Here is a 24,048-nt window from a genome sequence, read left to right on the forward strand (position 1 = left end):
TCCCTGCGGTCGATGCCAGGATCAAATATGTGATATTGCACAGAGTGGTGTATTATAAACGCGAGGCCGCCTCCATTTCCGCTCTCGCGATCTTTTCTGTGGACATTATACCCAGAGCAGGACTGCAATGCAGATCGTGCTGTGAGTTTAGTCTCTTGAATCGCAGCAATGCGGATGTTGTGCCGCTTCATGAAATTGACTATCTCCGTAATCTTCCCAGTTAGTCCATTACAGTTTAACTGCAGAATTCTGAAGTGCATGAGGGGAGACGTCGCCACTCTGGGGGTAAGTGACGGGTGACTACGCCTGGGTTCAGGAAGGCCAGGACGCAATTGCTGTTGTGGCCCTGGGACTGGGCGTCCTTGGGCAAGCATTGGGGTACCCAGATGATTTGGGTTTGCGACCTGGCAACATGGCGCGATGAAACCCGCCGAGGGGTTGCCGTCGCGGAGACCAGAACATCTAGGAAAGTGGCACCACCCGAGGCAGGAGCTGCATTGGGCGGATGTCGCAAACATATATATTCTGTGCTGGCAAACGGTGCAAACGGAGGTAGGGACTAAGAGTCTGTTTCCCTGACCTACACGATTGCTGCCGGAAAAGAGGGGGGGAGAAGACGGGGGCAGGGGCTGTTGCTCAGCATTGCTTCCGACTCTACTACGAAGATTGTAGTTATGAGTGGTAGCAGCTGTTTGAGTTGTTGGCGCCGTAAGGCGCGAGCAGCAGCGGGTACTTGTTGTGGCTTGCTGAGCAGCGGGGCTGCTGGAAGGTAATGGGGGGGCGCTTAGACGTAGACTACGGGACGCCCTTGGGCGTGAACAGCAAGGAGCCACAAAAAATTTATAAAAGTTACGTGGACGTCGGGTTTTGGAATCAAGCCCAGAACAACCTGTCCGATGCAACCATCCCTTACACGAGACACACTGAACAGAGTATGACCGTCCTAAAAAGATTCTTTTCCGGCAGATGCAGCAAAACCATTTCTCAGGACCGAGGTCAGGAGACGGACCCGGATTGGATTCGATACCTTCCCGGAGCAAGAGAATATGGAGCAGTCCTGCTGCAAGGAGCTGCTGGGAGGATGACAATTTGTGGGAGGGACGAAACAAATTAAATGGGGTTACACTGAAATGACAGTCCTTGGTCGGGAAAAATCCCGAGTCGCTCCGGTACATAGAACCGACTGCCTTGGGAAGCGCATAAGGTTGGTCGAATCAGCTGTTAAAAGGTTACCGATACGGTTACCGATAAAGCACCAATGTCTCCAGCTTTAAATTTGTTTCCGTCACCATTTCCGTTCAAGCAGATACCACCATACCCATTAGAACACAATCCACAAAGTGACAGCTGCTAACAGCTGATTTCATTATTTTTGGTTTGTTTACAAAGTTAATTTTGCAACAGAAGAAGAATTTGTGGAATCAGCTATTGCTAATCAGAGTTCTCACAACAAAAACAAATCATATTTCTACATTGGAATGACCATACTACTTTATTGTATTTGCGATTTAACTGGGAAAAGGGACTTTAAAGAGATTGATAATGAAAATAATGTGAAAGCACTGCCAAGGAACTCACTTCGAGATCGCGTGATCTTTCTGCGTGAACACCGAAAATCGCAAGGAAATAATAAAAATTGGCCAGCGGTCGCTAACCAACGTCCAACATTGCGCCGCCTGTTGGTCGATATTGATGGTATTAATGCATTTTATATGATACGTGAGTTGGAACAATTCACACAATTTCGTTTGTCGCTAAGCTCTAATCCGGCGTTACGTGATGTTGATATATTTTGGTTCCAACTGCGTCCACCAAACAAGGAAATAATCGATTACAAATGGTAAGAATAATTATAGTTACATTCAGCAACTGTTGCAAAGGTGTGTAGGATACAAGAGGCTGGCATGCACAAAATAACGAATGGGGTAAACATTTTAGGGCCTAATGTGAAGCAATCGTGCTGACCCGTTAGGCTGTGTGTTACAGATGCTGCCCCTAACATGGGGAAACAGCCGCATCCGGCGGACAAGAAGTACCTAACATGGGAAAACAGTGGCACACTTGTAGCCGTTAAAGCAAAAGCAGCAGTTCTTGGTTACCGCTCCACGAAGTTCGAACCATACGAGCGGAATCCGGAGCCTTTCCGTTTGTATGCTCAGTGCCTTGTGGAAGCGGCGTAAGCGCCCGCACCACGGCAAGGTGCCTGCCATAGCAGAGGATACCTGTCATAATAGGCGACTTGAATACATGGAACCAAAGGTTCTAGGAAAAAACAATGTTGTTGTTGTTGTTGTAGCGATAAGGTTGCTCCCTGAAGGCTTTGGGGAGTGTTATCGACGTGATGGTCCTTTTCCGGATACAGATCCGGTACGCTCCGGTAACACAGCACCATTAGGATGCTAGCCCGACCACCTCGGGAACGATTTATGTGGTCACATTAAACCTTCAGGCCATCCCTACCTCCTCACCCCCAAGTTCCATGCGGAGCTTGGGGTCGCCAGATCCTCGTCTGTTAGTGAAACAGGATTCGCCGCGGATAGGTGAGGTTGACAATTGGGTTTGGAGAAGCTATATATTGCGCTGGCAACCTGAAGGGTTGCGCTACACAGCCCCTTGAATCCTGTATTTTAGTCGCCTCTTACGACAAGCATACCTACCGCGGATATATTCTTTCTACACTTTAAGTGTAATGTTTTTTAAAAGCGTTCCTTCAGTACATTGTTTATTTCCACAAATTTCTAGTCTTCGAATCCGAAACGACCATCTGTAAAGCAGGTTGTCAAGGTACTTGGAAACTCCAGTATGCTTGGAAATAGTATCTAGCCTTATACCGTTTTGTTGTTGTTGTTATAGCGACAGACACTCCCCGAAGGATTTGGGGAGTGTTGTCGATGTGTATGGTTCTTTGCCGAATTTATAACCGGTACGTTCCAGTAACAAGCACCATTAAGATACAAGCCCGACCATATCGAGAACAATTTTGTTGGACAACATTTAACCTTCTAGGGCATCCCACACCCAGCCCCTAGTTCCATGAGCAACTTGCTTAAGAAATAGGATTCGCCACGGGTAGGTAAAGTTGACAATTGGGTTGGAGAAACTATAAATTGCGCTGGCAACCTCTTGAAACGATTGCGCTATACAACCCGTTAAAGTTGCATTCAATTCAACTCATCTTCCCAAAATATTGTTTAGGTTAGGTTAAGTTGGATGGTAGCTGCCCTGATAAGGATAGCTCTCTTGGACAACACGAAGGTACGTTGTGGTACCACATACACCAAAAATAACGGTGACTTAGATCTAGCTACTTAGAGAATCGTTGGGTAGCAACTATAAAGCTCCGAATGATGCAGATCTCAACTTTGGATAAATCCTCGGGAGATCCAACGGTAATAGTCTAGTTGAGGGGTCGACCGCTAATACGCTACCAAAAGTATCGAGTGAGGTGTCCAAAGACGCGTATTAATCTCGAGAACAATAATCCGAAGGCGGAAAAGAAAAATTGTATCTCTATCCGGAGATATTTGCAGTTGAAGTTGGCGATTTCCATGTGGTTGTTGTTGTGTTTTTACCCACAAAAAAATTGTGCATCACCGTGGCGGTAGCCACGGTTATACCACACACCCGGACTTGGCATGGCGTAGCCCAGGGTGATTTTTTATAAGCGCGGCCGAAGGCCGCCAACTCAAAAAGGTGTTCTGCGCAAAAATACTATGGATCCGACCCCCGGTTTCGGAGGTACCCGCGGGTCTTTTTTCGGTTTTTGGGTTATATCTTTTGAACGAGTTAAAATTTTTATTTTCCGCCTTCGGATTATTAATACTGATATCAAGACGCGTCGTTTGACACCTCTCCCGATATTTTTAGTTGCGTATTGGCAGTCGACCCCTCAACTAGACTATTACCGATCCAAATGAGTCGCGACCGAAGTACCTTCGCCTAGTTCTGGCAAAAGCTGGACAATCAAGCATAATGTGATTTGATGATTCCACCTCATCATCCGCCATACAGCTTCAGTATATTGAGACGTACCGCATGGATACCCATGGGACAGTGCCCTGTCAAAACGCCAATGACCATTGATATGGAAGCCTTAGTGAACCCAATTATTTCAGCAGACCTCCTGCCATCCACTTTCGGCCAGAAAGATCTGACTACTCTGCAAGACGTGGTGTCCGCTAACGTTTGCTGAGCTGACTCGAAGCCCAGCTATGGAGGAGCAATCCGCAGGTGGCCAGCGGAATCCCGAAATCCGTACAGCCATCTTCATCCGGTTCAGTTGTACCGATGCGGGCTAAGAGATCCGCTTGACAGTTGCCCGGGATATCACTATGGCCGGGACCCAGATAATCTTAATTGTAAAATAATTCGATGCAATCGCAAGCGAGGTCAGGCACTCCCAGACCAACCTCGATCGCACTGTAGTTGAGCTCAAGGCCTTGATAACCGCTTGGCTATCAGATTAGATCTTAAATTCCCTAACCGTAGTAGCACTGGATAGCATTTCATCCACCGCATCCTTAATCGCAGCAACTTCCGCTTGGAATACACTGCAGTGATCAGCGGCTTACATTTAGCTCCTGACAAAAGGCCCCCCCACCAACCTTTCCGGCCAACTTCGACCCATCCGTGAACAAGTTAACCGGTCCCATGCCCCAGATAATTCCTCTTCCCCACTTCTCTCTCGGTGGAATGACTGGGGTGAAGGTTGTATAGGAAGCAGTTATCGGCATACAATAGTCCATTTTGTCCGGGATAAAGTCGAAACTGGTAAGAAGGCTAGTGTCCGAAGTGAGAAAGCCCATAGCCCATATCACGAAGCCTGACCAACGACCTTGCCGCGACCGCCTTTCCCGCAATATCTACTGGATATATGTTCAGCATGACGTTCCGTATTGTTTATATTAACTTCAAAATGTTTTTCCTAAAAAACAGGAATCGGATTTTATCTCATACATTATGGGAACGAATAGAAGTGGAATATCTTATGTCATGGCTATCCACACTTGGTGGTGGCTACTCGGCGCTTGGCGAACAATTTACAAAATATGTATGCTTCCGGTGATAAATAATTAAAAAAATTTAAATAATTCAGCATTATTTTTTATATTCAAGGCTGAGGTTGCGGGTAAAATTTCATTACGTCAACTACATATTGGCTTGCGTCTAGGAGATCCGTTTATACAAGCACGCTGCAAATTGTATTATAGCATTTCGCTCATACAAACTGGACGCCTAAGACAAGCAAAATATATGATACGTGAACAATATAAGTTCGCTAAGAAACAAAAAACGATCGACGGACGTTTGGTTAAAATGTGTCAGGGTATTTGGCTTCGACTGCAATATGAGTATAGCTTGCGCTTAAAATATAAGAAGCATATACGTGAACTGCACTCTGTATCAGGCGATAAATGAAGGCCATTTTTAGTTTTTGAATTATAATACAAACTACCGCCTAAGGTTTTTTACATGTTTATAAAAAGTGTCTTAGCTTTTATGTTATGATGCTCAAAAACTGAAATGTGATGCCTTAAAAGTTCATTAAATGTATTTGAAAAAGAAATCACTAAACAACCGAGCAAATGTACATTAACATCGTTGTTTTCAAAGCAGAGCTAATTATTATATTTCGTAGCTGAATTTTTCGAATGTTATCTGCCTGTTCGGACGTGCAGGTAGGTAGATTTTGTATACACCCTTTATTCAATGAAGTCCGCCGTGTTATCACATTTAAATATTAAAATTTCGATTCAGGTAGCACCAAAATCCTTCCGATTGGTTGGAAATCCATGAAAAACGTCTCACAGAATATCCATCTACTTTCGCATATGCGTTCGTCTTAGAAATCCAACAATTTTTCGAAAGATATGTTGGACAACACACTACAAATTAGAAATAATCTTAATGTCGCATCCAGAATAATCACCCTTATCGCGAAGTTCACGTGAAAAAGTGTTCGCCTTCACTTCTTTTGTTCGGATGAACTTTTTCCGCTTATCGGCAATTTCGGGCGAACAAAAGTTCACTTCGAAACAGCTGATGCTCTATTGTGAATTAGCAGTGAACAAATAATTTGCCTACAATTGTGGAAATTTTGTAACCTAGCGTATATTTCCTTAAAATACAACAAAAAAGGAAATAAAAAATGTATAAAAGAATGTTTAGTATTGCACTTAGCTTGGCATTGATTGAGGCCGAGGAGAATATAAATGTGAAAGCGATTCGGAGGCAATTAAGGGACTGTTCTAACCCTTTGGAGCTAAATGATTCACTATAAGCTAAAAATTACTATTTTCAGCACTTTTGAATAACAAGTTATATTTTTTTCAATTAGCTTTTGCCAATATTACAGGGTAAACAAGCCGGCATTCTAATATTTGCTAGATATCTTACCAACTCCTTACCCCCATTGTTCGCCCGAAATTGCCGATAGGCGGAAAAAGTTCACCCGACCAAAAGAAGTGAAGGCGAACACTTTTCCGCGATAAGGGTGAATAATGTTTAGTATTTTTACACTCAGCTGAGCTCAAAGAGTATATTAATTTTGTTCGCATAACGGTAATCCGGAACGGCATAAACTAATAGAGATAGATATAGACTTCTATATATCAAAATGATCTGGGCGAAAAAAAGAATTATTTAGGCCCCTATTATGAGCATCTTTCGATCTTCGATCTTCGTTGGCTATCGAACATCGAAAATCGAATTAGAAGTTGGTATTATGACACCTCATATCTGTCGAAATTTTCGTTGTGTACCGAATTTTGTAGCGAATAGAAATTTTTTGTCGACGCTGTATCGAACAGAAAAAGAATTGTTGAAAATATAAGTTTTTTGTATTTATGGCCCCTATTATGAGCATCTTTCGATCTTCGTTGGCTATCGAACATCGAAAATCGAATTAGAAGTTGGTATTATGACACCTCATCTCTGTCGAAATTTTCGTTGTGTACCGAATTTTGTAGCGAATAGAAATTTGTTGTCGACGCTGTATCGAACAGAAAAAGAATTGTTTAAAATGTAAGTTTTTTGTATTTATGTTCTAATTTTTTACTACCTAGTAGTAATTTTAAAATATTTGAATTAATTTTATATAGGTCCAAGGTCGTGAGTACAAAACAACAGCTTGAAAGACTGGTTTCAATTATGGAAAAAAATTCCCATATAGCAAAATGAACTTGCACAAAGGTTCAGGTGACAAAAAAGTGGGATGATATAACAGTGGAGCTGAACTGTTTAGGACCACCAGTAAGAACGACGGAAAAGTGGATTAAGGTGAACTAAAGTTCTGTATAATACAACTGTATTTTTGTCGTCTCAGGTGTGGGCTGACATGAAGTCAAAAACAAAAACAAAAATGTCGGAGAACATAGTGGAATACCGTGCAACTGGTGGTGGACCAAACAGGTTAAATATCTTTACGCATTCAGAAGAGTCTATAATGGGTTTGTTAAGTCTTCAGACCAGTGTAGATCCACCTGGACAAGAGCATGGCCTTAGTACTAATGCGAATGAAGAATGTGAAGATATGATTGTGGAGCGATTATATAGTTATAACTTAGAATCGGATGAGAATTTGGAAGTAAGTGGACAAAGTGGTGCACCTGATGAGGAGAGGCCACGAAAAGCAAATCGAAAAAGTGCAGCAAAAACGATAGGCTCAAACTATTGCAAGAGCAGACAGCAAATCAAAAAAATGTTTAAGAAGAGATGCTGAAAAGAGATCAAAAAAAATGCTCTTGAGACAGAAAAGTATGCGAAGAGAACGTATAGCTTGGAGTACTATTATAAACGTGATTTTTTGAAATTGAAACAGGAAAAGCTGGAGTTGTATAAAAGCCAAATGAAAAAATAAGGCCATCACAAATTTATGCTTTAAGTGCTGAACAATACCTGATTTTTTTTTTTAACCAACATATGAAACTGAAGTGATATTTTTTATACCAAATTTATAATAAAATTTAAGACTGTATTATGAAACCGAAAATCTTTAGCTTTTAAGAACCATAATGAATTTACCAAATATTTTTTTATATATTGTAACGAATTTCCTGCAAATCCTCTTATTTGCCCTTTTGCTAGGATCGTATCGCTAAACTGTTGAATAAATAACTCCAATATTGAATAATGGAAAAAAATGGCCTTTATTAAAATACTTCACAATAACACTCAAACTGTGCAACGAATAGCTTAATAACCAAACTGATAGCTTAAAGGAAACTGACTTTCAAAATAATAGTGCTATTGCTCGCTAGATATCGTCTTACTAGTAACTGCTTGACAATTCAAATCAAACTGAATTACTTCTTACTCGCCTGCACCGCTTTTATAGTTTACGCTGCATACTTCTAGGCTCTTCGATTTCCAGAAGTTACTAGTTGTTTCGGCTACAAAATCGCCAGCCTCAACTACGTGCACAAATTATTGCCCTCTCTTGTGACCACTGAGATAAGATATATGCATGTGTTTGTGCATTGCCGCTCCGCTGCTCGTATACGTTCATATGTGTAGACGCAATTATTTATTCGTTTATGTAAACACATAAAGATTGAATTATTGATGTGAATGTTTGTAGTTTACAGTCTCTCGCGCGCACATAGCCGTATAAGTAAATCATGGCGGAACGATACAAGGTGGCAGCATGGGACAGCTGACTATAAACTTTTTTTATTTGATATGATACATCAACTTCCGGCGTAGTACGATTTTGACATTTGTCCATCGAATTTACAAAAACAAAGTACATGGAATTTTTATTTATGTTTGTAGGTATGTCACCATGCTGCCACCTTGTATCGTTCCGCCATGAAGTAAATGCATCTGTGTGTGACATCTCTCTGGGCTGCCTTATATATGTGTATACTTGATTTGATTATTAACGTAAATACTGCTTGGCATGGCCTTAGCATCGCCTTAGTGATGGGATAACTTAGGGGTGGTAATATCCGTGACAATATATACATGTAGATGAATTTTTTATTTCAATAAAATGAAGTATCTACAAAACTCGCAATATTTAGTTTCTGATTTCTTCTGCTTCCGAGTTGGTTGTGGATTCAATTTCGGCGAATGGGATATCATGGTCGTCCTCTTCATTAGATAACTCGTCTACAGAAATTTGTATTGTGCAAAGCCGCACACACGTTTATAATTTGTATTGCTTTTTCTGGTGTGTAGTGAAGGGCTCTTGCTGTTCCAAATGTGATTTCAAGGCCGACATATTGAACACACAATAATCATGTGTTGCTCCCGGATATTTTGCATTTATGTATCGTATAGTCATAGAATGGTCACAAACTTAAAAAAATATTTGTATAAAGATGTAAACTTATGTATTTACAACCTGAAACTAATATCAAAATGGTATACTTACAATCATAGCATTAATGCTGTAGAATCCTTTTCTGTTGTAATATAAATTCTGTAATTCTTTTTTGGGAGCAACAATTTTAATATGTGTGCCATCAACACAACCGATAATCCCTGGAATTCTGCTAACCTTATAGAAATGCAACTTTGATTGATGTATCTCAGCCTCCTCACAATTGAATTTTATCCATCTTTCACAAATAAAAATTTCCAAGACATTCAACACCTCTGTTAGAACCACAGACACATTCGGCTGGGCAAGTACGAATGCATTTTCGTTTCCAATGCTCAGTTGGTAGGATCCCCGAGCACAAAATCGGAGAACTGTTGCATATTTTAGAATATTAGGAATATGCTTGGCTCTTGTGCATTGCTGAAGCAGTTCATCTGTACTGGACAACAAGTCCATGAACGCTTCTTTGGACAGTCTGAAGTTTTGAATAAATCTATAAACAAAACTTATAATTTCAACAATTTAACAACTTATTTATAAAGCTACACTTACGTGGTGGAATTCATTTTCAAAGTATTTGAAGCATCCCTCACGCGTCTTCTACTTCTGACTAGCTCCAGTAAGCTTTTCTCTTTATCTGACGAATCATAAAACCACAATTTGCATTTAATAACTAGTTCTGCTTTTGTCTATTTATTTTATTTTATTTGACAGCTGAAGGAAATGTGCTATTGTGAACTTTTGAATTTATCGAATTTCACAATAATGCTTGCCTTCATCGAACGTGCGTCATAATACCGAATGAAAATTCGTTCGATCAGCTCTTTCGACCACAGTTGAAGATCGAAAGATGCTCATAATAGGGGCCTTAGCCATGTCCGTCCGTCCGTCGGTCAGTCCGTAAACACAACTTGAGTAAATTTTGAGGTATCTTAATGAAATTTAGTATGTAAGTTCCTGGGTATTCATCCCAGATCGATATTGAAAATGAACGAAATCGGATTATAACCACGCCCACTTTTTCGATATCGAAAATTTCGAAAAACCGAAAGTGCGATAATTCTTTACCAAAGACGGATAAAGCGATGAAACTTCGTAGATGGGTTGACCTTATGAGGCAGAATAGAAAATTAGTAAAATTTTGGACAATGGGCGTGGCACCGCCTACTTTTAAAATGTGATTTAAAAGTTTTGCAAGCTGTAATTTGGCAGTCGTTGAAGATATCATGATGAAATTTGGCAGGAACGTTACCCTATTACTATATGTGTGCTAGATAAAAATTAGCAAAATCGGATGACGAACACGCCCACTTTTAAACAAAAAAATTTTTTAAAGTCAAATTTTAACAAAAACTTTAATATCTTTAGAGTATATAAGTAAATTATGTGAACATTCAACTCTAGTAAAGATATGGTGCAACAAAATACAAAAATAAAAGAAAATTTCAAAATGGGCGTGGATCCGCCCTTCATCATTTAATTCGTCTAGAATACTTTTAAAGCCATAAGTCGAACAAAAATTTACCAATCCTTGTAAAATTTGGTAAAGGCATAGCTTCCATGCCGGTAACTGTTTTCTGTGAAAATTGGCGAAATCGGTTGAAGCCACGCCCAGTTTTTATACACAGTTGACCGTCTGTCCTTCCTCTTGGCCGTTAACACGATAACTAACTCGATATATCTTTACTAAACTTAGTTCACGTACTTATCGGGACTCACTTTATCTTGGCATTAAAAATAAGCAAATCCGACTATGACCACGCGCACTTTTTCGATATCGAAAATTACAAAAAACGAAAAAAATGCCATAATTCTATACCAAATACGAAAAAGGGATGAAACATGGTATTTGGATTAGTTTATTGACGCAAAATATAACTTTAGAAAAAAAATTTGTAAAATGGGTGTGACACCTATCATATTAAGTAGAATGAAATGAAAAAGTTCTGCAGGGCGAAATCAAAAGCCCTTGGAATCATGGCAGGAATACTGTTCGTGGTATTGCATATATAAATATATTAGCGGTACCCAACAGATGATGTTCTGAGTCACCCTGATCCACATTTTGGTCGATATCTTGAAAACGCCTTCGCATATACAATTAAGAGTCACCCCTGGTCCACCTTTATGGCGATATATCGAAAAGGCGTGCACCTATAGAACTAAGGCCCACTCCCTTTTAAATAATCATTAACACCTTTCATTTGATACCCATATCGTACAAACACATTCTAGAGTCACCCCTGGTCCACCTTTACGGCAATATCTCGAAAAGGTGTCCAGCTATAAAACTATGACCCACTCCTGTTACTCTTTAATACCTTCCATTTGATACCCATGTCATACAAACACATTCCAGGGTTACCCTTGGTTCATTTTCCTACATGGTGAAGTTCCCTTATTTTTTTTTATATATAGAATTGTAGTTATTTATTTCACATAATTTGAAAAACGTACACAAACTATTTAATATATATTTATGTATTATGTTCGCATATATTTGTATTTATGTATGTATGTAAAAGTAAAAAGAGTGTTACGTATTTATTTATATTTATATCAGGTTTATGTAGATTTAGCTAAAGTACCCATCGGGTCCCAAGCTGGAAGCACAATTGGTTCCATGTCAAAGACTCGTAAAATTTCTGGCGGCACAAATGATTTATCGATGACAACTTCGAAACCGAATTCCTTAAACCATTCAGCGGTCATAACCAAATAACCTTTTTCACCACGATCTTCGCCCCATGAATTTTCTACGCGCAGTTTTTTCACATCACCATTTTCCTAAATAAAAAGCATACATTTTAAAATATTGGCAAATTGTTTGTAAACATGTTTGTCTTACATCAACCGATACAGCAGTGAATAACATAGCGTGTGTCATTGCTGATTCTCCAAATATAAGTCGATCCGCTTTCGATAAAGGTGTTTGAATGTCAACATCGAATACCAGTTTGAAATCATGACTGTAATACGCAAAAAAAATTGTTTAAATTCAAAATCATGGCAGGAATACTGTTCGTGGTATTGCATATATAAATATATTAGCGGTACCCAACAGATGATGTTCTGGGTCACCCTGATCCACATTTTGGTCGATATCTTGAAAAGGCCTTCACATATACAATTAAGAGTCACCCCTGGTCCACCTTTATGGCGATATATCGAAAAGGCGTGCACCTATAGAACTAAGGCCCACTCCCTTTTAAATAATCATTAACACCTTTCATTTGATACCCATATCGTACAAACACATTCTAGAGTCACCCCTGGTCCACCTTTACGGCAATATCTCGAAAAGGCGTCCAGCTATAAAACTATGACCCACTCCTGTTACTCTTTAATACCTTCCATTTGATACCCATGTCATACAAACACATTCCAGGGTTACCCTTGGTTCATTTTCCTACATGGTGAAGTTCCCTTATTTTTTTTTTATATATAGAATTGTAGTTATTTATTTCACATAATTTGAAAAACGTACACAAACTATTTAATATATATTTATGTATTATGTTCGCATATATTTGTATTTATGTATGTATGTAAAAGTAAAAAGAGTGTTACGTATTTATTTATATTTATATCAGGTTTATGTAGATTTAGCTAAAGTACCCATCGGGTCCCAAGCTGGAAGCACAATTGGTTCCATGTCAAAGACTCGTAAAATTTCTGGCGGCACAAATGATTTATCGATGACAACTTCGAAACCGAATTCCTTAAACCATTCAGCGGTCATAACCAAATAACCTTTTTCACCACGATCTTCGCCCCATGAATTTTCTACGCGCAGTTTTTTCACATCACCATTTTCCTAAATAAAAAGCATACATTTTAAAATATTAGCAAATTGTTTGTAAACATGTTTGTCTTACATCAACCGATACAGCAGTGAATAACATAGCGTGTGTCATTGCTGATTCTCCAAATATAAGTCGATCCGCTTTCGATAAAGGTGTTTGAATGTCAACATCGAATACCAGTTTGAAATCATGACTGTAATACGCAAAAAAAATTGTTTAAATTCAAAATTATTATCAAAAATATCAGTTTTACTTACACATTCAAATCTTCAATGCCCTGCTTTGATGCAAAACGTTTACTAACTTCACAACCAAACCAAACAGCTTCGCCAGCTTTTAAACTTGCTGCTACAAGCTGTAATAATTTCTCGACAGGTTGATTATTATAAAGTACTTGACGGCCACCCACAACATTGCCAAGACAATCGACTGTATATGTTTGATCATAATAACTAGATGGACGTGGGTCATTAACTAAACAAACCTATTAAGAAAAATAAATTAAAGCAAGTTCACTAATATCATATGCAGTTGCATCAAAACTGATGTATACCTTATCTACTACATTGAATATTGGTTTAACTTCGTTTTCGTAAAACTCTAATGGCGTCACTGGCCCTATAGATTGATAAGCTTTGGTTTTATCATAATACTCCCAGGTGAAACGTTCAGATGGAATGCCCAAGCATATGCCAACTATCTTATAAATACTACCCATCATTTCATCAATCTTATGTGCAACCTCATCTTCGGTGGGCGAGTTTTCTAAAAGATCTCGTAACACTTTAGAGTATTCACGAAGCTAAGGCAAGAAGAGAAAGCGAGACATTTTATAATTTAATATTTTAATATGTAGTAGATTCCTTTTCGCTAACAAACCTTGCTTTTTAATATCGCATTCATGCGCATGCTCGCCTCACAACTATAAGTCTCTGGAAAGCATTTCTTTGGCATTAAACCATGTTTGGTTATTAAATTAACTAGCATATCCCATTGGCCGCCGTCGGAGGTAGGATCCTGTTAAATAGAAATGTAGGAAGTGCTGAAAAGTTAACTCGAAATAATCGTATAATTATAATGAATACCGATTTGTGCATCACAAAACATCTGTGCCAGAATCCATACTCTCAAAAAAAAAAAAAAAATACAACCAACTAAATAATTGATTAAAATTACATAAAGTCGCACACTAAAACACAGATATGCATAGATTATAAGTTTCCGGGAGCCTTTGTTCCTTCATCAGATCCTCTTCGCAACGCCTCTTACCACTCGGCTCTCATGACTGTGTTTGAGCTGGTGACTTAATTTTTAGTGCTATATTATGCTATTTCATGTTTGCACTTGTTTTTCTGGCCCTGCTATGATCTTTTCATGGTTGGTGTCATGTGGGGACACATTGCAAGCAGGACATACATTATGTTTGTCGGGTTGATTATGGATAGGTAAGAGTTTGACCTGTTACAGTACCCAGATCGGAGGTGAGCTAGAGTGACGCGCGCCGCCCTGGGGACAGTGCGTTCTTGTTCTGCGAGTTATGGATATTTTTCTTTACGAACTGGATTCACCGGGCAATTCGTAGCATAGAAGTTCGGCGCCTGTTTTTGGATATCACTGAGGACCTGTTTGTGTTTTCTCACTTCATACGGCTGTGTTCTCAAGTGCCGTATTTCTTCATAATGCTTACGAAGTACACGTTTCTCATTTATTACTTACTTAATTGGCGCTTAACCGTTTAAACGGTAATGGCCGTCCAACAAAGCGCTTCTTCGCTGGGTTAACTGGCGCCAATTGGACGCGTCAAGAGAATTTAAATCATTTTCCACCTGGTCCTTCCAGCGGGGTGGGGAGCGCCTTCTTCCTCCGCTTCCATAGGCAGGTTCCGATAAAAAAAAATACTTTATAAGACGGAGCACCATCTTTTGTTTGCATAACATGGCCTAGTCAGCGCAGCCGCTGCGTTTTAATTCGATGGACTAATCTTCTTCGGTACTCGCCATCGCCAACGCGTAGAGGTTCGAAGAAATTTTCTCTCGAACACTCAGAGAGCCGCTTTTTAGTACTTTTATTACTATTATTAGTTTCGACTTTCTTACATACTTACATTCAATAAAAATGAAACTAAACGGCCATCCACCACCTCACCACGTCTCGCGGTCTTAACAATATTATTAAGGAAATAATTGCAACGTTCAATCTTATCCCAATAGAATAGATAACCCTGAGAAAATTCGAACTCGTCGATATTTAAACGCTTCATGAATGGCAGTCGTATGCAATTGAGCGCAGCAAAAAGCCAACAACGGCCGGAACTTTTTTGATTAGTTATGGGTTTGCCTTCACTTTCCACCTGTTAAAAAAAAGATTTTATTTATACAAATATTTCTTAAATGCAGATTTCTTTCTCTTAGTACGCACTCACCTTATAAGTAAATACATGATTTGTATTCTCGAGTGATTTGCGTGACAAACAAACATCGAAGGGATCCATGCGCGAGCAAACATTCTGTGCAAACACATTCTTCGGCTCATTATAGAAATCCTTCCGCCATTTTTCTAATTTTTGTGGCGTTATAGCATATGGATTGTTGGTTGTGGTAGTTGTAGTTGTTGTAGTGGCTGGAAATAGAGTTGCGGTTGTAGTTGAGTAATTTTTACGAAGTCCAAATGTTTTGTATTTGCATGTAAAAACGGTTGGTAAACGCTTGGACAAATGTTGACGTCGTATTGAGGAGGTAAATCGTAGCGCAACTATTTGCATGTTGGTATATGACCAAAAAAATAAATCTCGTTGCCCATTGCACAGGCAATAGAGTCAGTGATCAAATTAAGAGTTGATGGTGTTGGCGTGGCAAATACATTTAAATGCATAACAATGCGTAATTTATTTTTTAGTTTTTGAAAATAAAAAAAAAAATAAAATAGTTGGAAATATTAATTTTCTGATTGGTGACGGCGCGCAGTGGTGTATTCAAAAAAAATTTTGAAAAAGCAGGCATATTTTTAAAGTTATGATCAAGGAATGCAACGGTTAAACTAACGAAGTGCTTGTACTGGAGAACCTTAACAAGCAACACGGGAATATAAAATTCACAATGGAAACCGAAAAGACGGAGGTATCAACTATAGACCTCACGATAAAGATTGATAAAGTTGCGAAAATATTTAACTACGACATATATTGAAAGCCAACGGCCACCGACACCGTATTACATAATACCTCAAATCCCCCAACAACATAAAAATGTAGCATTAAGGCATTTGGTACATAGACTTGAAAGAACACCACTTACACAAGAAGCATGTAAGAGAAAGCTTGAAGTAATATATACCATTGCTGCAAACAACGGATATTAAAAGCACTACACCTTTTCCAGTTTAATTTCAGAAATTTACAATTCAAGTTCAGAAAATTGCAATTAAAGTTTAGAAAATTACAATTCAAGTTCAGAATTTCCAATGTAAATTCAGAAATTTACAACTCACGTTCAGATTTTCCAATTCAAGTTCAGAAAATTACAATTCAAGTTCAGAAATTCCAATTTAAATTCAGAAAACTACAATTCAAGTTCAGAAAATTACAATTCAAGTTCAGAATTTTCATTTCAAGTTCAGAAAATTACAATTCAAGTTCAGAAAATTACATTTCAAGTTCAGAAAATTACAGTTCGAATTCAGAAATATATAAGTAGGGTGTTAATTTTCAAAAGTTATTTTAATTAATTAATTTTATACTTATATGTTACTTGCGGAAGTGTTGATGCTTCGTTGACCATGTTGCCAAAATGGCGGCTTAGGTATAGTGCACCCCAAGTTTTCTTCAAGGTGTGTACATTCCGAACCTTGAAATCAAATGGAGGATAATTCTTTCTAACAAGTGCATGATGACGCTACGACCAAGAAAGTACTTCAGTCGAAACAGCAGTTTGGAAACAGTGGAAGGGAGAGACCTCCACAGAGTTGCGAAAGTGGAGGAAGACTTGACCCCTTCCTGACTTTCCGTCAGTTACCGAAACAGGGAAAGCTGGAATGATTTGTTACGAAACTGCCAAAATCGCGATTAAGTGCCAATTCATGATGAATGATGATGATGGCGGATAAGTTGAGATATTTTGACATATGGCGCCAAGATTTATGCAGACAGTATCTATACGTTAGTTCCGGAAGTGTGGACGCTCCGTTGACTGTTTAAGTGGTCACATATTCCTCATCGCTGCTGTCATACTCAGTGCAGATCAATGCTTGTGACGCTAAGAATATAGCTGGATGGCATTGCAATTGCTTCTTATGAGCGAGAGTTTTTTCTTCGCTATCTCGCAAAATTGATTTAAAGGAGTTAAGATGTCCAATGCTTCATTAACACATAGATACCATCTTACATACATTTATTTCCATTGGATGAAAAAAAATACCCGACCAATTTTCTGAACTTGAATTGAAAATTCTGAACTTGAATTGTAATTTTCTTAACTTGAATTGCAATTTTCTGAATTTAAATTGTAATTTTCTGAACTTGAATTGGAAATTTCTGAACTTGAATTGTAAATTTATGAATTTAAATTGGAATTTCTGAACTTGAATTGTAATTTTCGGAATTTGAATTGTAAATTTCTGAATTTAAATTGGAATTTCTGAACTTGAATTGTAATTTTCTGAATTTGAATTGTAAATTTCTGAATTTAAATTGGAATTTCTGAACTTGAATTGTAATTTTCTGAATTTGAATTGTAAATTTCTGAATTTAAATTGTAATTTTCTGAACTTGAATTGAAAATTCTGAACTTGAATTGTAAATTTCTGAATTTAAATTGGAAATTCTGCACTTGAATTGTAATTTTCTGAACTTAAACTGGAAAAGGTGTAGTAGATAATCTCAGGACACACGGGGAACCAAAAAGAAATAATGAAAAGAAAATTGTTTTTAATGTTAATAGACGGTATTTTAATGTAGCAAATGTCGGTGTGATTTTTAATTATTGTTCTTATTTGTTTGTTATTAATATGTGTACTTATATTTTTAAAGAAATGTGACAAAAACCACTGGTTTAAATAATGTAAGTGATTTAATATTGAACATTAATATCAATTATTGTATATGTAACATATATGTTTTTCGTATTTAATAAATAGATTCCCTGAGGAAGACACGAAAATGTGTCGAAACGCGTCGGAAATAAAAAAATAAACTTGTTTTATTTAATTAAATCGGCCTAAAAGCTCCAAATTCATATTAAATAGCTAAGCAAATATTTGGCCCAACTCAATCATATAATAAATAGAGCGGAGAGCTTAACCCGCAACAACAAAGTACGAAAAACATAAAGACTTTAAAATGAAACACTTCTTCCGACACATCAAGTACAAGTATGACATGGACACCTGTTACATTATTAAACAATACGGCAAAAACCAAAAATCATTGGCAAAACAACAACAAAGGCTGAAATTTCTGCTAAAATGCAAAGATTTTGGAATCACACCATCACACTTAAACGGTAAGGCTGGTAAATTTACAAAAGGCTTCACATTAGAAAAAACGAAGAAGGAAATGGAGAAGATAGAAAGGAAATTCTTGGAAAAAGTCTTAAGCTTAGAGGTAAAAGAAACGAACATACAAATAAAACTAATAAAAGACACTACAAGAGAAATAGAGAAAAAATTGCGCCAAAAAGTAGAAGAAAAGGATTACAAAGCAATTGTAGAAACACAACAACAATTTTTAGAAAATACAAAAATAAAGTCAGAAAGTACCCTCACGACAAAACTACATAACTCAATTAAGAGAAATTTTGAAAAATTTGATTTGAGATATAATGAGGATTGGATTACAAATAATACTAAAATCACCATTCCCCCGGAGTGTAAATGGATACTATCATTAGGTAACAAATTCGCGCTACCAGTTTCAAGGAAAACTTTTTCACCACTACATCTAATTGCTGATATTGAGCAAAATATACAGACAATAACAGACAATAGGGAGAAAGATATGGCTAGATGCAATTTCGCGAAGAAAATTAATACCTTTAGGAACAAAATTCAGAACAACGCAAAAGATAAATTCATACTCCAAATCTACGAGAATACACGAAAATTTATTAGTCAACATAAATATAGCATAATTATCACAAATGCAGATAAAGGCAACAAAACAGTGGTGATGCATAAAGAAGATTACGAGAAGAAAATGCAAGACCTGTTAAACGATAAAACCACATATAAAACAATTAGAAATGATCCCGCCCAATATCTAGTGCGCAAAAACAACAACATTGTAAACTGTCTCTACAAAAACAACAACATAACCTTGAAAGAAAAAAGCTATCTGATGTGCACAGCAGCTACGGCTCCCAGACTTTATGGCTTGCCAAAAGTTCACAAAATTAACACACCACTTAGACCTATCTCATCATCAATCAATGTACCTTGCTCCAAACTATCCAAATTTGTTGGGAAAGTTCTAAAAAACGTAGTGTCTGAAACGCTGAATATTAAAAATTCCGTAAACCTAAAAGAAAAAATAAAAAATTTAAATATTGAAGAGGATGAAATTCTCATATCTTTGGACGTCGTCTCCCTCTTCACAAACATACCGATCCAATTCGCCATAAGCACAATAATGAAGAAGTGGTCAAGCTTGAAGACTTTTACAAACATCAACAAAATAAACTTTTTAACACTACTTGAATTTTGTCTGAGAGAGAATAACTACTTCCTTTACAATGAAACCTATTATCAGCAAACTTACGGAATGCCAATGGGAAATCCTTTATCCCCAACCATTGCAGACATTGTCCTTGACAAAATTATTGACGACAGCATCGCTGAGCTAAAATCTTCCGACATATACATCAAATACATAACGAAATATGTAGATGATATATTCGCCGTAGTTAAGGTCAAAGACGTGGACGAAATTCTAAGAACATTCAATAGACAACACACAAAGATACAATTTACAATAGAAAAAGAAATGGGTAGCAAACTGGCATTCCTGGACATAGAAATATACAAATCCAATAACAAACTAACAACTAACTGGTACACAAAATCCATAGCATCATCAAGACTAATTAACTATCATTCAAACCACCCATGGACGCAAAAGAAGAACACCATTATCAATTTTATATCGAAAATTTACACCTTGAGCGACCAGGAGTTCATAAATCACAACAGAGAGAAAGTGATACACATATTACGCAAAAATTGTTATCCAGTCAATACAATAGAAAATTTAATACAAACAGCAATAAACAAAAACAAACACAAGAATCTGAATACAGCAAATAGCGAAAATACCAAAAAAACATACACTAGCGTTACATACATACCACACCTAACAGACAACAAAACATTACACAAAATCATACCAAGCAGTAACACAAGCTATGCGCACAAACCTAATCATACATTAAAAAGCATATATACAAAAACAAAGGACAAAATTGAAAAGGAACAACTACATAACGTAGTTTACGAAATTCGATGTCATGGTAAAGAAGGAGAGAAATGTAACAAAGTTTATATCGGCACAACAAAAAGATCACTAGGAACGAGAATAAAGGAACATAAACTAGATGCAAAAAACAACAAAAGCAACACAGCACTGGCTCAACACCTTACGGAAAAGAAACACACAGCTGATTTCGACAACGCAACAATACTGGATGTGGAAAGCAGAACACGTAGAAGGATGACACTAGAGGGACTGCGCATACAACAAGGTCAGGCGATGCAAATCTAGAAATCATCAACATCTACATCCCTCCTGTCACCTGTTGCCCCAGTGGATACCGCCCTAATATCGAGGCCTTACTCACTGGCAACAATCGCATTATCTTAGGCGATTTCAATGCCCATCACGACCTATGGCATTCAAACTTGCGGGCGGACAGTAGGGGTGAGATGTGGGCGGATCAAATAGACGAAACGACGTTCTGCACAATAAACGGAGACGCCCCCACACGTATGGTAGGAAGCTGTCATAGCTCGCCAGATATCTCAATCGTGAGCGCAGAACTCGTAAACTGCGTCAACTGGCAGCCGATGGTAACATTGGCATCCGACCACCTGCCCATACTTATTTCGTTCGAGCGTACCGCCGACTTCATCGTCACCGAAAAACGCACTTTCATAAACTTCAAAAAAGGAAAGTGGGAAGAATATAAATCTGCAACAGACAGCAGCTTTGCTGCCCTCCCTATCCCGACTGATGCCCGCCAAGGGGAGCGTGCCTTCCGTAAGGTCATTGAATCCGCCTCGGCACATTTCATTCCCGCCGGGAGAATTCCCGAAATCCGGCCCCACTTCCCGGCGGAGGCCGCGAGCTTAGCGAGAGAACGCGACCTTATAAGACAGCTTGATCCAGGCGACCCCCAAATAAGGGATATAAACCGACGCATCAGATTGCTTGTGGACGAACACAAGCGGGCGAAATGGGAAGAGCACCTAAGAGGTTGTAACCTCTCTACCGGTGTAGGTAAACTTTGGTCCACCGTAAAGTCCCTATCGAATCCGACTAAGCACAAAGACAAAGTTTCCATCGCCTTTGGCGATAAGGTGCTGTCGGATGCGAAAAATTGCGTGAGCGCTTTCTGCCGACAATATATAATGCATCCTACGGTCGACAAAGATAGACGGAGAGCCAATAGACACGCACATAAACACAAACTCAGCGCGTCACCAATTACCATCACCGCTAGAGAGGTTGAGGACGCCATTGGTCGCGCTAAACCATCCAAAGCAGTGGGCCCAGACGGCATAGCCATGCCGATGCTTAAAAACCTAGGGAAAGAGGGTATCAAATATTTAGCGCATGTCTTCAACCTGTCTCTTTTCACCTTTGTCATACCCGAAAAATGGAAAATGGCCAAGGTGGTCCCGCTACTAAAGCCTGGGAAACCAGCTAACGTAGGTGAGTCATATCGTCCGATATCTCTCCTATCGCCAGTGGCAAAGACGCTTGAAGCCATTTTGCTCCCTTATTTCCAAGCACATTTGCAGCTAGCCCCTCATCAGCATGGCTTCAGAAAACTCCATAGCACTACCTCCGCGCTAAATGTCATTAGCACCCAGATAAATTGCGGTTTGAACCAATATCCCCACCATAGAACAGTACTCGTAGCGTTAGACCTATCAAAAGCTTTTGATACGGTCAACCATGGCTCGCTACTGCAAGACCTGGAAGGGTCCACCCTTCCCCCATGTCTTAAAAGGTGGACCGCAAATTATCTGGGTGGTCGGCAGGCATCGGTGCAATTCAGAAACGAAACATCAAAACAAAGGAGAATTAAACAAGGGATGCCACAGGGTGGTGTCCTATCCCCGCTTTTGTTTAATTTCTACATATCTAAGCTACCTTCACCACCGGAAGGAGTCACAATCGTTTCCTACGCCGATGACTGCACAATAATGGCCACAGGCCCAGGCCCAAAGATCGATGAGCTATGCAATAAAATAAACGGCTATCTCCCTGATCTCTCCAGTTTTTTCGCCTCGCTAAACCTGGCATTGTCACCGACTAAATCTTCCGCGACCTTATTTACAACATGGACGCCCCAAATGTCGACCATATTGAACATCCACGTCGATGGCACTACGCTACCGACTGTCCTACACCCCAAAATCTTGGGTGTGACGTTTGATCAGGATCTACATTTTGGTGCGCACGCAACCGCAATTGTTCCAAGAATTCAGAGCCGTAATAAAATCCTCAAATCCCTTGCTGGCAGTACCTGGGGAAAAGATAAAGAAACGCTCTTGACCACATACAAAGCAATTAGCCAGCCGATTACGTGCTACGCGTCACCCATATGGTCGCCAAGCCTAAAAACCACCCACTGGAAGAAACTACAGGCCTGCCAAAATACTGCTCTCAGAATCGCCACGGGCTGTCTTCTTATGTCCCCAGAACACCATCTGCATAATGAGGCGAGAATACTCCCCATCAGGGAGAGAAATGAGATGCTGACCAAACAGTTTCTGTTGAATACCCAGAAACCTGGGCATCCCAACAGACATCTGATTGACGAACCAGCACCGCCTGGGGGCCTAAGGAGTCATCTCCGTAAGCATTTTGAGGAAATACGGCACCTGAGAACCCAGCCGTATGAAGCGGAAAAACACAAGCAGGTCCTTGGTGAACTCCATAGACAGGCGTCGGACCTTTATGTCGGGAATTGCCCGGTGAACCCAGTACTTGAAGAAAAATATCCAGAATTCGCAGAAGAGGAACGCATACTCCCCAGGGAAACGCGTGTCACTCTTGCTCAACTTCGTTCTGGATACTGTAACAGGTTAAACTCTTACCTATCCAGAATCAAACCCGACATACAAAATGTATGCCCTGCTTGCAATGTGTCCCCACATGACACCAACCATCTCTTTAATTGTAATGTGGAACCAACGCCTCTAACACCCCTTTCCTTATGGTCCACCCCTGTTGAAACGGCAAGTTTCCTTGGACTCCCGTTAGAGGATATTGATGACAATTTGTGATCGGTCACGGCTATTGGGTGGGGCGAGCATTGCTACAACAACAACAACAACAACAAACAGGACGGCAAATAAGAACTAGGTTCAGAGATTACAACAAAAAAACACGGAATCCAAACATTATACCAGAGTCTAGCTTCGCGAATCACATGGTCGAAAATGAATGTTCCCCAGCAAACATCAATAAAACAGTTAGGGTTCTTCACATACAGGAAAAAGGCCGACGTCTGAACGTACTCGAAAACATGGAAATCTACAGACAGAAAACATTCGACAGTAGAATAATAAACGATATTTAAGCCTTTAAAACCCGCTTACAAAGAACAAAGTAATCACACAGGTACAACAGACAAACAGAAAACAACAAATAAACAATAAACGCACCAAAGCAACAAACCCACAAAGAAGGTCCAACGACTA

General features: G+C 39.1%; 3 protein-coding genes and 1 long non-coding RNA gene across 5 annotated transcripts in view; 2 read left to right on the forward strand and 2 right to left on the reverse strand.

Moving 5' to 3' along the window:
- The first annotated feature begins 1,393 nt into the window (after positions 1–1,393).
- Positions 1,394–5,566, forward strand: LOC137248335 (uncharacterized protein F58A4.6). Its single transcript, XM_067779204.1, has 3 exons — positions 1,394–1,840; positions 4,936–5,050; positions 5,116–5,566. The coding sequence occupies exons 1-3, from the start codon at positions 1,479–1,481 to the stop codon at positions 5,416–5,418; spliced, it is 780 nt and encodes a 259-aa protein (XP_067635305.1). The 5' UTR covers positions 1,394–1,478; the 3' UTR covers positions 5,419–5,566.
- A 658-nt stretch (positions 5,567–6,224) lies between these two features.
- Positions 6,225–7,702, forward strand: LOC137248336 (uncharacterized). The gene is made up of 3 exons (XR_010952156.1): positions 6,225–7,023; positions 7,101–7,278; positions 7,325–7,702. It is a non-coding gene; the product is annotated as an uncharacterized lncRNA (long non-coding RNA).
- A 4,034-nt stretch (positions 7,703–11,736) lies between these two features.
- LOC137250631 (bleomycin hydrolase-like) lies at positions 11,737–12,315 on the reverse strand. The gene is made up of 2 exons (XM_067783761.1): positions 12,174–12,315; positions 11,737–12,112 (listed from the first exon to the last, which is right to left on the reverse strand). The coding sequence occupies exons 1-2, from the start codon at positions 12,210–12,212 to the stop codon at positions 11,891–11,893; spliced, it is 261 nt and encodes an 86-aa protein (XP_067639862.1). The 5' UTR covers positions 12,213–12,315; the 3' UTR covers positions 11,737–11,890.
- Positions 12,316–12,752: 437 nt separating this feature from the next.
- The window catches only part of LOC137250630 (bleomycin hydrolase-like), a 40,565-nt gene continuing 29,269 nt past the window's right edge, over positions 12,753–24,048 (reverse strand). The window contains exons 2-8 of one of the 2 annotated variants that reach the window (XM_067783760.1): positions 15,554–15,750; positions 15,236–15,481; positions 14,011–14,148; positions 13,685–13,933; positions 13,389–13,615; positions 13,204–13,324; positions 12,753–13,142 (exon numbers count right to left, since the gene is read on the reverse strand). In XM_067783760.1, coding sequence (XP_067639861.1) covers positions 12,921–13,142; positions 13,204–13,324; positions 13,389–13,615; positions 13,685–13,933; positions 14,011–14,148; positions 15,236–15,481; positions 15,554–15,750 — 1,400 coding nt within the window. In that variant the 3' untranslated portion in view covers positions 12,753–12,920. Of the gene's footprint in view, positions 13,143–13,203; positions 13,325–13,388; positions 13,616–13,684; positions 13,934–14,010; positions 14,149–15,235; positions 15,482–15,553; positions 15,883–24,048 lie in introns of both variants that reach the window. The other variant, XM_067783759.1, reaches the window with a different exon arrangement.

This window comes from Eurosta solidaginis, chromosome 4 (assembly GCF_040869045.1).
Source record: "Eurosta solidaginis isolate ZX-2024a chromosome 4, ASM4086904v1, whole genome shotgun sequence".
Lineage (NCBI taxonomy): Eukaryota > Metazoa > Arthropoda > Insecta > Diptera > Tephritidae > Eurosta > Eurosta solidaginis.

What these genes read in the sequence shown, in the direction of transcription:
- LOC137248335 (XM_067779204.1), top strand. Translation starts at nt 1,479, where the DNA reads ATGACCATACTACTTTATTGTATTTGCGATTTAACTGGGAAAAGGGAC. An exon ending in GAAATAATCGATTACAAATG is followed by an intron (nt 1,841 to 4,935) that starts GTAAGAATAATT and finishes CCTAAAAAACAG; the next exon opens with GAATCGGATTTTATCTCATA. An exon ending in GCGAACAATTTACAAAATAT is followed by an intron (nt 5,051 to 5,115) that starts GTATGCTTCCGG and finishes TTTATATTCAAG; the next exon opens with GCTGAGGTTGCGGGTAAAAT.
- LOC137250631 (XM_067783761.1), bottom strand. Translation starts at nt 12,212, where the DNA reads ATGACACACGCTATGTTATTCACTGCTGTATCGGTTGAT. An exon ending in TCACTGCTGTATCGGTTGAT is followed by an intron (nt 12,113 to 12,173) that starts GTAAGACAAACA and finishes CTTTTTATTTAG; the next exon opens with GAAAATGGTGATGTGAAAAA.